General features: G+C 44.9%; 1 protein-coding gene across 2 annotated transcripts in view; it reads right to left on the bottom strand.

The window, feature by feature from the left end:
- Nucleotides 1–14,094, bottom strand: part of GNAL (G protein subunit alpha L) — a gene marked incomplete at both ends in the record, with an annotated part of 127,898 nt that overhangs the window by 83,003 nt on the left and 30,801 nt on the right. Inside the window, 4 exons of one of the 2 annotated variants that reach the window (XM_080920037.1) lie at nt 1,457–1,576; nt 1,729–1,783; nt 2,724–2,796; nt 3,039–3,183. In XM_080920037.1, the coding sequence (XP_080776163.1) occupies nt 1,457–1,576; nt 1,729–1,783; nt 2,724–2,796; nt 3,039–3,183 (393 nt within the window). Of the gene's footprint in view, nt 1–1,456; nt 1,577–1,728; nt 1,784–2,723; nt 2,797–3,038; nt 3,184–14,094 lie in introns of those variants that run through there. The other variant, XM_080920036.1, reaches the window with a different exon arrangement.

Genomic DNA, 14,094 nt, shown 5'->3' with positions numbered 1-14,094 from the left:
GGCCCACACCTGGAGCAGAATGAGAATGTCATTCTTGATTTCATTCTGGGCGATTTCCTCAATGCCCAGAATGCCACAGAGAACAAAGCAGAAGCCCCACAGTCCAGCTGGATGTAGGAAGGCTTCCCGAGGTAGCAGAAGCCCCTGGCTTCCTTTCACCCACCTCACCATCTCCTTATCCTGTTTCCAGTTAACCATAAGTAAAGGCGCAGTTCAGAGCCAGTGTGTCTTATAGCAGACGCCAAACTTCATATAGTCATGCCTTCACTCGTCACGGCTTTTCAGACATTGTATAGATAGTTCTGGCTATATTTTGATGTTTATCAGAAGCAAAAATATACTAAAGGATAAAAATATTATGGCTATTTTTGCATACAGAAAAAGAAAAAAGTAGTGCATACTAACAAATGAAAATAATTTAGAAGGACATTGTTAGCCAGCTGTGGTGGTATTTACTTTTAATTCCAGCACTTGAGAGGCAGAGGCAGGCAGATCTCTGTGAGTCTGAGGCCAACCTGGTCTATATAGTAAGTTTCAGGACAGACAGGGCTATACAAAGTAACTCTGTCTCAAAAACAAAACAAAACAAAAAACAACAAGTTATCCATTAACTGATACAGAGCCCACAGAATGGCACTTTATGGGGAGGTAAAAGGAGGGGGATGGGAAGGAAGCAAGTGCTCCAGGTCTTTAAGCCTCTGTTTACACAGTGGATTCTGCAAAGTGGACGCTTAGAGGAGAGGCATCTGCAAACCACTTGCCAGGCAGTGAAAACTCTGAAGTAGGGGACTAACAGGTATCTGAATGTATACATGTATACACAAAGATGCTTTTGCTACAACTGGGACAAAAAAATGTCTTCCTCAGAAACTTAGTATACAGTTTGATTCAAATCTGCTATATCACAGTAGTAAACAATATTTTAAAGACATGCAAATCAAACAAGGAACAACTCCTACTGGCTGGTCTCCCTCTGGCACAAGCAATGCTGGTCCATGAATGATGGGTAGCAGCTGACAGTGAAGCAGATGTAAAGCTCACTGTGTCTTGCTTGATACAACACACAAAATGCTGGTTTATGTTTCCTACACCTTATAGGCTCTTATCTTGTAACCAGATAAACTTGAAAAAAAATTCCCACAGAGGCACTTTTGGGCCATAAGCTTTTCTCTCTGCACATGTAATTTATGTTTCTGTTGTATGTGACAATACTTTAAAAACATGCATGAAGAAGCACCACCAACATTTCTGAAAAATAAGCTGTCTCCCCAAAGATCAGCCACCTAGATATCCATAAAGACATTTCTTACAATCCTTTTTTTTTTTCTTTTAAACTATTTTAACGGGCACTCGCCTATTAGGATTAGAGAATTCGTGCTGCTTTTCAGAATTCGCAACCTCATTAGAAGCGGATCCCCTCTTAGCATTTAAAGTATTTCAGGAAAGGCTTTCTTACCTGGGAATATTCAAAGTCAGTGATAGGGGCTATGCTCTTGATATAATCTGACCGAAACTGGTTCTCAGGGTTGGCCAGTGGAACTGGAGGTATTATAGTACTCATTGCTGAAACGATTGTCTAAAATAGGATGCAGGAGGAAAACAAAACAGAGAGATGTAACAGGTAAGGATCCCACGAATGGCAATCAGAAGTATATACTGTGTTTACTCAGTCTGAGTCTAGCCTACTTACAACACTTCAGGTGATCAAACATTAAGGGAAGTCCTTACCACGATAGCATCTTTGACATTTTTCCTGATGTCCAGAATTTTCTGCTTCTTCTCCCTGCATTGAAAGAGAAGTTGTTACAAACTTCATTCACCTCTCACTGATAGAAGCCAATTAAGATTTTACATTTCCAGTGAGTGCAGAGGCAGATAGATCTGGTTTCACCAGAGGCCAGCACCAACCCCTAAGGCGTCTGCCAAATTTTTGCCCCAGAAATAAAAACCCCACCTTTCCCTCCAATTTGTGCTCTAAACAAATCGCATGTATCTGCTTTAAAAACGACAGTTCAAATAAACATCAAGGTCGCAGAATCACATTTTTATCACGGATGGTGCATACAGACATGACTCTACCGTTATATTCCAATCTATCTCTCATATATAGTTAGAAATTGAAGTAGATGCCCGTTGGTGCACTGTTGAGAGAGGAAGCACTGCGGTACAGCTAGGCTTACTCCAGGCAGTTCTACAATGGTGGATCCAACTAGCTGAAGTTCAAAAAACATTTGGCAAACAAACAAAACCACATCTGCACTGAATGTGTGCAGACAGTTTTCCTTGTGACTGCTCCCTAAACCATCCAACACGAAACAGTGACAGCTTTTATTAACACATTGCAGTAGGTACTGTGAATCATCTAGAGGCCATCCAAAGTAAACCGAAGAATGTTCATAGGTGTTTTCCGTCTAATACGCCACTTTAAGCGTCAGATTCCAATATTCTTGGATTTCAAGGGCCTCTTCTTCGGATACTAATGGATAAGGGCTGAGAGTTCAGTACCACACCGGTATATTGGAGACCAATTCCCCCAAGGATTCCTAACAAATTGTACTTTGGCAAGCACTTTACTTTTTTAAACTAGATTTTGCCTAAACGGAGCAATTTCAATGTTAGATTTCTACCACTTCACCACCTAGATCTACTACACGATGAACAGAACCGCGGAGAAAGTCATTCTGAGAAATGACGCAGTTGACATAGAATTTGGGTATCCTTACTCGGGGTTGAAGCCATTGACGTGCAGGATCCTCATCTGTTTGACGATAGTGCTTTTCCCGGACTCACCAGCCCCTGTAAACAAACAGAAAGAAGGTGGTCATCCATGTCCTCCTAACGAGCCATCCTGTTGCTACCCAAGGTCTCTTACGTGGGGACTTTCTCAGTAGTTCGTTCGCCCTGGCCAGGCTCCGGCGCCCAGCGATGCTCAGTTTGGTTTGGTAGACTGCCCGTGCCGGTGGCGGTGAGGCCAGGACTGTGCACTCTGGGACACCGGGAGCCGCCGGGGTCCGAGCTACCGCACACCCCGGCCTTACCCAGAAGCAGCAGGCGGTGAGTCGCTTTGTAAGCCAGGCGCTCTTTCTGCAACTGCTTCTCGATCTTTTTGTTGGCCTCGCGGCGTTCTTTTTCATCCACGCCCTGATCTTCCGCGGTCTTGCTGCTGTTGCCCAAACACCCCATGCCTGCTGGCTCGCACTCGGGTCAGGCAAGTAGGAAGGCGCACCAGAGCCAGCGAGACCCCGAGATGTGCGCTCCCGCGACGGCTTCTCCGCTCTCTGATACTGAAAGAAACGGCCAGGTCTCCCGGGGATCTGCGATCGCACGGGCTTCTCCCTCCCCTGCCCACCGCACGCTCCCGGCTCACGGCGCCGGGAGGCAGGCGCGCCCAGGGAAACGCTCCTTAAAGGCAGGTCGTCTTAGGAACCTGCTGGGGAAACTGCGCACAGCACATGGAGCCTCCCCCCTGGCGCCGGGTTCTGCTGGAGACAGCCGGGTGGCGCTGTGCCCCGGCTCAGCCTGCTCCTGGCTCAGCACCGCCCCACGGAGATGCTGGGGTGGGGGTGCGCAGCGAAAAGCGGGGTCCTGCCCCTGGTAATGACTAATCGCAGCACCAAGGGTCAGAGCTCGTACCAAAGGGTCCCAACAGGGCGACTGTGGCCACCTGCTAGGCCGACTGGTTACTTTGCTGTCTGATGTGCGCGCCCCCTGCGGGTCCCGCTTCTCTGGAAGGGGATGGGGACTGAGGTAGGGGTTGGCTTGGGGGCTCAGAGGAGCGTTTCCCTAACCTGGTGAGTCAGAGAAGAGACAAGGGGCGCTTGCTTACACTCTGACCCGCGTAGTTTTCTCGAACCCCGCGCCCTAGTGCGTCTGGGCACGCGCTCCTCACACTGCTCGGACGCCTCCTTGCTCCCAGGCGAGAGAGAACTCGGATCATGCATATTCTATCAGGGAGGAGGATCGCTAGGAGGCTCACCAGTCACTTCGCGTTTGTTCCCTTCAGCTTCTAGACTATTCCAGCTCACCCCCGCTACCACCTTTCCAGCCCGTCTTTACCTCCAGCCCCCGTTTTTTCTCTGCAGTTCTGTCGAACAGTTCCACCGCTTTTCTAGAACACACTCTGATTTTGAACTTGACCTTAGAAGCCGAGGAATGGGTGATGAACAGGAGACTGACACCCCCTGGTCCTTTATTGTGCCAGAGAATTAGAGCGCTTTGCGTTGCCCAGCTCTGCGTTTTGTGTTCACAGTACAAGTGCAGGGGACCGTGACCCGGCCCATAGGAAATTGATGGCCTCAGAGCGGCGACACCTGTGTTCTGAGCATCAAGTCGAACAAGCTTCAGCTCAGCTCCTTCCAAGCTCCACATTTCCCCTTGCTATCAGCTCGACCTGGCCTGTATCCCGGAGAGCAGATAATAACTGGGGTTCTTTATCCCGTAGTCAGACCGTGCCCTCTTGGTCCTCCCGTCGCATCTCTTCAGGCGAATCCTTCAGTTCCTTCTCATTGGTTCCACCAGTCCTTCTCCTTCCCGGGCTCCATTCCTGCTTCTCTCTCCTGCCTCCCGAAACTTCAGCCCCAGTAGCTTGACACTGGCCTGAACCGAGAACATCCTCATCAGAATTACCAGTAGATCTGGGGTTGTCTGGTCTCTGTCCTCTCAGATCCCCTCCCTGAATCGTGGGCCTTTAATTGCGACACACCAACCATCTGAGTTTTGCGCATCTCTGTCTAGTGGATCTAAGCTGTTCTTTCTCCCCAGCCATAATGATTGGCCACTGTGACCATCCTCACCTCCAACCTGGTTCTTCGCTTTACATTCTCTGGATTTTCTAAACCATGCAGAATAAAAGTGATCCTGTTTCCTCCCCCCCCCCTTTGCAAATACAAAACGTTCATGTGTCCTGTTGGATGTTTTTTAAATATGCATCCTGTCCTTGACCACCACCATGGTCTTTGATCACTAATTCTAAGCACAATTTCAGCAGTAGAGGTCTGATTCCATTGTCTCCAGCCCTAATCAAACGCAGCCTGAACAGTGTTGCCCTCACATTGCTAGTCTGACTACTCCACTGTCCCCGTTTGCAAACTCTTTCCCTAGTTTGTCTAGACCTCTGCTTTCAACCACCACTTCTCCCCTCCCCCTCCCTCCTAACAGGGAAGGTTCAGGTACACTGTTGCTTTACTCTAGCAGTACCTATGGCCCCTTCTCTGGGCCAACTCCTCGTTATCCCCTTTGGCTTCAATGTCTCCCTTGTAGCCACGCTGTAGTAAGCGTTCTCTGGAGGAACAAAATGGACTATATACTAGAGAGGCTTTATTAGACTGGCTTACATGACCTGGTTTGGGCAGCCTGACAAAGGCAGTCTGACATGAGAGGCTGAGAATCTCTTAGTTGCTCAGTCCATGCAACTGGTAGTATATGATACTCAGTGACTTTGAAAGTATAGCAAAGGTTATAGTTTGATCAGATATATAAATTAGGGTTATAGTCAAACTAATGTATTGTAACATTGTGGTTTCTGTTTCTTGAGAGTTTTTTTTTTTTGTTGTTGTTGTTATTTTTACATGTAACAAAGGAAAAAACATTAAAAAAAGAGGGCAAGAAATGACTCCAGTAGTGTGCTTTTAACATGCAAATGTCTGAGGTTTCTCCCTAGCTTTCTTCCTTACTCTCTGCACCCTCCCCCTTCTGTAAAAGTTGAAATTAAGAAGCAAAAACCCTCAACTGCTGTAAATCAATTAAGGTTGATTTCTTACAAATATGAACTTTGGGTCACTGTATAGAGTGTTAAATTTGATTCCACATTACCTATTGTGAAATAAACTACGAGGCAGAAATAAATTAGGGTTATACAATTTAGGGATTAAATACACTGATGTAACGAAAAACAGACCACACTGCACCCAGAAAGTTAGTAGATATCAATACTATGATAAAGCACACATGCGAAAAGCGGCTCTGGCTGTTGAGTGATGGCTGGTACTGGCCTAAGTCCTGTCTCTAGGAAAAAGTTTTAGTGCAAAACATAGGAATTATTGATACCATCATTTTAAGAGCTCAGAGTGGTGTCTTAGAAAGGTGACTGTCTGGCTCCAAATTTGCCCAACACAACCAACGGTGTGTGCACCAGGATGCTGTGCTAACTTGCATGTTCCACAGTCTAAATCATGACGGCGCCAGCTTTGTTAAGTGAGTTCAGTGAAAATTGTAAAGCCAATCTCAGCCTGTTATTAGGTTCAAGGCTTCCCTTTCTCCCTCCCTCCCTTCCTCCCTCCCTCCCTCCCTCCCTCCCTGTCTCTTTCTTCTTCCCTCCTCACCTCCTCTTCCTCCTCCTTCTTGTCTTTGGAACCTTGCCCAGAGACTTGTGCGCGCAAGTGCCCTTTTACTGAGCTACACCCTTGACCCCCAAACTTCAAAAGTTTTAAATCCAATAATCCGCGTTTTGCTCTTATACCCTCATCCATGTTTCCAAAATTTGAATCAGAAAACCAATTTGTGGCCAGAGTAAAGAAAGCATCTGTTGCTAGGCAACCTGAACAAGGCAGCACTAAGAGGCTCTCCAGGCAAGGCACTTAATACCTGCAGGGTCTATGGGCAGCCCTGGGAGCCTTACCAGCAGAGGGCGCCAGCGTACGCGATCAGGGAAAAGAGAAAGGGGAAGGCTCTGAGGGTGAGCTTTGAGATTTCAGAAGCTAAAGCCAGGCCTGGTGTCTGGCTCTTCCTGCTGCCTGCTTACATCCAGGTGTAGAACTCTCAGCTCCACCGCCATGTCTGACTGCGCACTGCCATGCTTCCAGTCATGATGATGACGGACTAAACCTCTGAACTGTAAGCCAGCCCTAGTTAAATGTTTTCTTTTCTAAGAGTTGCCTTGATTATGTGTTAGGTGTTTATTGCTTCACAGCAATAAAATCCTAATTAAGACCAGGTCCAAAGACAAAGGAAACCAAGCAGTTGTTCCCCTTATACTGAGGATAAAGACAGAGTGTTTCAAAAGTCTGATTTAAAATCTCTTACATTTCTGTTTCACAAATTTAAAATAATGACTTAAAACTCTCCGTTTGCTTTAGTTCCTCTGACTGAAGATCGGTAACACTGAAGAGAGTCACAGCTTCTTTCAGGTGAGCTGGGAACGGAGTCCAGGAAAGCAAGAAGGGATCGCACCTTCTTCTCAGGCAGTTCCCTGAAAAAATGTAACTAGCAAGTAGATGCGAAACATTCAGGACGGCTGTTCCAATTAGAGACCGGCCCTAGATTCAGGAATCTGAAAAACAAAACAAAACAAACAAACAAACAAACCAACCAACCGAACTACCTGATGCTAGGCGCTAAATGTGAATAAAAACAAAAACCAAAACAAAAAAAAAAGCAAAAAACAAACAAAAAAACAAACCAGCCTTTTGTTCTGCCGTATTTGTTCTTTTGATGATATTAAAGACTAACAGGGCAGTAAGACCTTTGGTGTGGGCTCATCAAATGTTCTAGGAACAGAATAATTATGAAAGCTGGAGTTGCTAATTTCAGAACAAGAACAGTGGTTGAGAAGCTGCAACCAGCTGCTAGCCCACAAGCTGGGCCATGTGGTAGCACAGGCTATCCCGTGCAGGGGTCCCTGCCCAACAGACTGCACAGCTGCCTGTTGTTTTAGCCGACTGCTTAGAGTCTTGGTGGAAATGTGGAAGTAGGCTGCCATTCATTTTCAGCAGCCAAGATCACTGTATGACCTAATTATTATACACACAGAAAGTATTATGGTACATTTTAACTCTTTTTTTCTTTTAAAACAGAAGAGCAGAGAGAGAGCTTCAAGTTCCCCTTTCTGTACATACGCTGAGATCAACTATTTTAAAATTTATTGAAATAATGTGTCTCTTTTTTCCTTACTCCTACAACAAAAGTAATATGAAGCCCCAGAAAGCTCTGAACACCCAAAAAACAACTCACAGACTATATGAAGTTCAAATAAAACAAACGCCAAAACAAAGAAAAAAAAAAGAAAATGAAAAACCATTATGCTTAATCTTTACACACCAAGAAAACTTTGACTATTTCCAGGTCACATCCTGTTTTACATGTACTTTATGCTCATTGTAACTAGTAAGATTTTAATGCATACTATCAAACCTTTAAAAAAATCAAGTACTGACAAAAATGTATTCATATACTTTTATGCAAAAATGTTTAAAATCTGTACATTTTTAAAAAATAAAGTTGATCAATTTTTTTTTAAAAAAAGTAATATGAAGTAGCAGTGAAAGGTGCCATCCACAAAGGGTTAGGAGCTGATGACTTTAAACACCAAAATAGGTGTTTAAACATCAATAGGAAAAGCTGCTAAATGTCACTGACTTCCCTTGGTGTCCAAAGCCCAGGTATCCCTGTGAGAATAGTCACAGTGCCACCGGGCTTATCAGCTGTGTGTGACATGAGGTAGGAGACCACCAAAGACATTAGAAAAAACAAAACCAAAGCAGTATAACTATTCTGCATGTCACAGAAGAGAACTGGCAAGCAGAACGGAGCCATCGATGCTCTCGGTCCAGACATCCTGGGAAAGCCACCAAACTCCACCAGGCCCTGTCAGGTTTGAGTGCCTTCTAAAGTCTCTGTGTTAGTAAGAGCGTGGTTTCCAGGCCAGAGGACTAGTGCAAAATGGTAGAACTTTCAAGAAGTGGATCCTCGTGGGGGAGAGAGTTTGTCTTCTGGTCATTGAAGGTATGCTCTCAAAGGGAGGGACATGGAGACTCTAGCCAAGATACATACATATATACATACGTATGTGTGTGTGTGTGTGTGTGTGTGTGTGTGTGTGTCTGTCTGTCTCTGTGTATTTCTGTCTTCTCTGTCTCTGTGTTTCTCTCTGTTATCCCCCCCTCCCTTTCTTGGGGGGTGTGTGGCAAGACGTTTTGCTGAGTGGTGTCATCAATGGGACGGGACTCTGATGGCCTGAACATTCACAGCTGTGAGAAAATGAAGCTGAGATCCACAGTCTGTTTCTGTAACTGACTCTGACAAACACCAACTCTGAGGCAGAGGCGGTTGGCAGAGGCACTTCAAGGGACTAGAGTATTTTAAGAAAAACTGCATGTATCACAGTGACATTTGAAATATATTTTACAAGCCACACATAAAACAAAAGGGCTCAGTGATGTAGCTAGCAGAAGGCCACATCAGAACAGTGTCAATCAGCACCATGGTGGCTTTATTCTGCTCTTTAACCTTAAAAGGCCAAGTAACGTTTGGGCTCCAACAAATATCCAATACAAGTTGTTTAATAAAAATATTGAAACACTAATGTGAAGTTAAAAAACAGTTTATCAAGATTAAAAGACACCCTTAACTAATTAACAATGGCCATATGAAATATAATAAAAGACCTGTAATCCAACATAAGCTACACGAATAAAGCATACCTTTTAAGAAATATCTTATGATTAAAAAATAACCTTAGTATTTAGAGATGGCTCTTGTTCAAGTATTTCTATTTCTAAACCTACTTTCTTATAAAGTGAATCCAATTCTATAAAGTTCCTTTATTGGATGAGAGAGAGAGAGAGAGAGAGAGAGAGAGAGAATGGAGAATGAATGTATTCTGCATTTTAAATGCTGGATACCACCACTTTTGTATCTTGTGTTGATGAAGCTCATATGAGTTTCAAAACTATGACAGATGTCACAGTATAATCCCAGCCGTAATGTACTGACTCTGGTCTGGACTTCAGGGCTGTCTACCTGCATACATCTGTTCTTGTATGTCAAATCACATGACAGTAGACTGTGAGAAAAGCTGGTTAACTGAACATGTGTTTTCTTTCTCATGTGCCATCAGTATAGACAAGCCAGCTATGGTGACTCATATCTGCAAGTCTCAGCACTTAGGAGGCTGAGGCAGGAGGATTGACATGGGTTTCAGGTTAGTGTGGGCTAGACAATGATTCCTAGGCTAGCCTGAGCTTCAGAGTGAGATTTCCTTTTGTTTCAAAAACCTTAAATGAATGGGTGAATAAAGAATATGGGGGTGGTTTTGATGCTAAGGTCCTATTCCCTAATTGGTTCTTTATTGATAAATAAAGATGCCAAGAACCAATTATTGGATGGAAGGAAAGAGGCTAGACTTCTGGGTCCCTTCAGGCAGGCTAAGGGAAGCAGGAAGGGAAAGGGAGATTCTGCCATGCTTCAGAGGGAGAAAAGATGAGAAGCCATGTAAGATCTCGGTGGAATGTCCATAGGCTCCTTGCTTCCCCACGTGGGAGATGAGAAACGAAACTAAGTGGAGGGTGGTTTGGGATTCCTGAACAAGGTGAAGGTAACTGAGGGACTAAAGTTGAAGGCAGATTTAGGGCTCTGAGCTGGGAGTAAAAAGAAGGGGGTGAGATAGCCAAGGAAGGTTTAGAAGAGCCCAGCAATTGAGCCAATAAGGCAGGTTGAAATAAGCTAATGTGTGTGTGTGTATGAGTGTGTATGTATGAGTGTGTGTGTGTATGTGTGTGTATGAGTGTGTGTGTATGTGTGTGTGTATGAGTGTGTGTGTATGTGTGTGTATGAGTGTGTGTGTATATGTGTGTGTGTGCATGACTGTGTGTGTATGTGTGTGTGTATGAGTGTGTGTGTATGTGTGTGTATGAGTGTGTGTGTATGTGTGTGTGTGCATGACTGTGTGTATGTGTGTGTGTGTATGAGTGTGTGTGTATGAGTGTGTGTGTATGAGTGTGTGTGTGTGTATCTTTAGCGCAGTCCACCCAGAACATTAAGTAGGATAATAAAAACTACAAGCTACAAAAGAAAACTATAAGAGCAGTTCCTTGTGCTCATGAACAGCTGTAATATACACTATAGGTGAAGTACTTCTAATTCCCAAACCCAAACCTAAAATGGTATGAAATCTTAAGGTTTTCTGGATGCTGACATGATCACCCCGTGGAGAATTCCCCACCTGACCTCAAGTGACAGGTTGAACTTGAAGCACAGGTGCACTAAAAATACAGCACAAAGTTACCTTCAGGCTGTGTGTGTAAGGTGTACATGTAAAAAGTTAATCTAGTATTAAGACTGGAGTCTTATCTGAGGGATATTATTATCTTATAATGCACATGTATGTGTCCTAGTCTGCATTAGTTGTCAACCTGACACAGTCCATATCATGTGAGAAAAGAGTCTCAGCTGAGTAATTGTCTTTATTAGGCTGGTCTGTGAAGGGTTGTGTGAACTGCCTTACCCAATACAGGAGGGCCGAGCCCACTGTGGGCTGCACCCTTCTCTGGGCAGGTAGTCCTAGGCTGTAAAAGAAAGCTAGTGAAGCATGGGTCTGTGAGTGAGTCAGCAAGCAGCATTCCTCCATATTGTTTCAAGTTCTTGCTTGAATTCCTGCCCTGACTAATGGATTGTGGCTCAGAAGTGTAAGTCATGCAAACCCCTTTCTTTCCAAGCTGCTTTTGGTCAGAGTGTTTTTTTTTTTTTTTTTTTATCAGAGCAACAAAAAGGAAGACAGAACAGTACACAAATATTCCCAAACCTAAGACTTCCCAAACCTGAAAGGCATTTTGAACAAGCAACACAAAACATTTATATCCTGGGCATTCAGAGAGCCAAGTGTGACCATATGTATGCACCAGTGGATAAATAGTGCCAAACAGCCTTTATTACATGTGGGAGGGTCTGGAGGACTGGGAAATGCTTCATGGGGAAAGACAGACTATGGCGCAGCTTGAACTTGCTTGGAAGGCAAGGAAGAAGTAGACATGCAAATGTGAGAGCAAAGGTAAGGACACCGGGTTGCTGGAAACAAGATAGACACAGGTGAGGTCCAAGTCAAGGTCGACTGGATGAGGAGAGCCTTGGGGAAATACACATTTCCTAAGCTGGTGGAGTGTCTATTGGCAAGAATATTAAAAATCCTTTTCTGTTCTGTGACTACCCTGAAAATGGCTGAGGGCAGGCCCATAGGGTTGTGATGAGAACAGTTTGAATGAATCCAAGTGCACACGAGGTGGTCATTTCTCAATAACCCCAAAAAATATTATCACTTAGTATCAACTGGACAGACACCTGTCCATTTTAGTCTTCCAGACAAGGCAGCATGCTGCTATCCTTAAAGATGTCCTTTTTATGTCCTAGGGCAGAGTCATTCAAGGTGAGTTATCACACATTCCACAGAGGCTTCCCGAGGACGTTCACACAGCTGAGGACATAAAAGCAATGAGGCATGCGTCCATGACAGATGCTCAGCAAGAGGGTGTGACCTGGGCAGAATGGAGGAAGAGTCGGCTTTAGGATGGAAAGGAACTGACATGCCCTAGAGTGTAGATGGATCTTGATAATATCATGTGAAGAGGACCAACCAGTCACGGAAGGACAAACGCTGCATCATCCCACGAATCCCCAGATACAGTTAGCAAATAAAGAGAGAAAACAGGATTGTGGTGGCCGGGTGCTGGGAGAAGGGGATGAGGAGGTGTGGTTTAACGAAGGCAGGGTTTCAGTTCATAGGAATGACAAAGTGCTAAGCACAGACTATGGGGACGGTTCACAAGGATGTAAATATGTTTAGTGTCACTGAATGGGACAGTTGCAAGTAGTTTAGCTGGCACATGATATAAATATTTTATTAAAGTGAAAAAAAGAGAAGATGGAGCAGAATCTTTGGATTGGTATTAGTAGAAGAGAGACATTCTTCTGGAGTGAGAACACAGGTTTATAGTTTTGGAGAGGGCTTCTCCCAACTTAATCCCTCCCCTGCAAAAAGAATGGGCTCTACTCCATAGCACAGACTGACCTCAGATGCCTGGTCATCCTGCCTCAGCCTTTTGAGTGCTTCATCACTGTTAGCATTTAGTCTAGGCTCCACCCCACAGTTACCTGGCAACAGCCAGATGTACCTAACTCACTATAAAAAAGGTTGCTTGCCCCCTCCACGCTCTCTTTCTTGCCTTCTTGTTCATGTTCTGTCTTCTCGCCCCTTCCCCCTCTCTTCCCATTTTCCTCCCCTCCAACCCCATGTGCTCATGTCTGGCTTCCTCCTCCTCCTCCTCCTTCTCTTCTCTCTCTGGCTCTGTCTCTCTGCCTTTCTCTGTCTCTACAACCCTCTCAACTCCTTCCCCATGCTCTGAATAAACTCCTTTCTATACTATATGTGGCTGGCCCCTCAGGGGAAAGGGATGCCTCAGCACGGAACCGTGGAGGGACCCCTTTTCCATACTTTACCACGCCTCCACCAAACACATTTCTTCTCTTTTTGTCTTTTTATAAAGCACAACAATCACCACCCACCATCACCATCAGACATGGCGTTCTGATGTCTGAACAGTTTCCTTTTCCTTAGGCACTTTTACTCCGGTGTTCCGTCCTCACTAGAGGGCTGCAGTATACAGATGAGGGGCAGCTACAGGCTGTGGGGGTCCTTTAAAGCCCACCATCTCACCAACTATCTCTCAAGAAGCCCATTTGTAAACTTAGACTTTATTTCTACAGCGCTGAGGATCAAACCTAAGCTTTGTCCACACTAGGGAAGTGCTTCCTCTCTGAGATGCTCATAGCCCCACAGAAGTATGCAATGACGCGTGTGGGGAAGCAGGTAAGAAATATGTATGATAGCCTTGGAGCACCGCTGGGCCTTGTGACTATGAGTGTGGATAAATGTCCCTGACTTCAGATGTCACAAGAGTATTGTCAAGTCGAAGAGACTGGCATCAGATTCTGTGATCCCTATCTAGATTCCAGTGGGAACATGTGTGCCCAATTCTAAACACGTACAAAACAAAATCCTTGCTTTTTTAGAGAAACTACCACTAAGCCGTGTGAGCCACTGTTCACTTTAGGTTTAAAAAGACAGCACATTACTGTCCACAGTTCCGTCTGAAGGTAAGAGGAGGGACTGGGCAGCAGGGAGAGTCTCCCTCCCAGGAGGACCTGGAACCTGGCTCCTTATACACTGCAAGAAACCACACCATTTTCTTTCCTGCTGTAGCAGAACAACCCCCAAACAAGCCTGCCTCCCCTCCCACTCATTAGGGAGATTAATCTGCATATAATGACGGCTGAATTAATTATCTCTCTGCCCAGTTGCCTTAGCAACTGGTTCCTTTTAGAATTTTG

The sequence above is a fragment of the Micromys minutus genome, assembly GCF_963924665.1.
Source record: "Micromys minutus genome assembly, chromosome: 8".
NCBI classification, from domain to species: domain Eukaryota; kingdom Metazoa; phylum Chordata; class Mammalia; order Rodentia; family Muridae; genus Micromys; species Micromys minutus.
The sequence above is the reverse complement of the archived record's forward strand: the minus strand, read 5'-3'. Positions and strand labels throughout refer to the sequence as shown.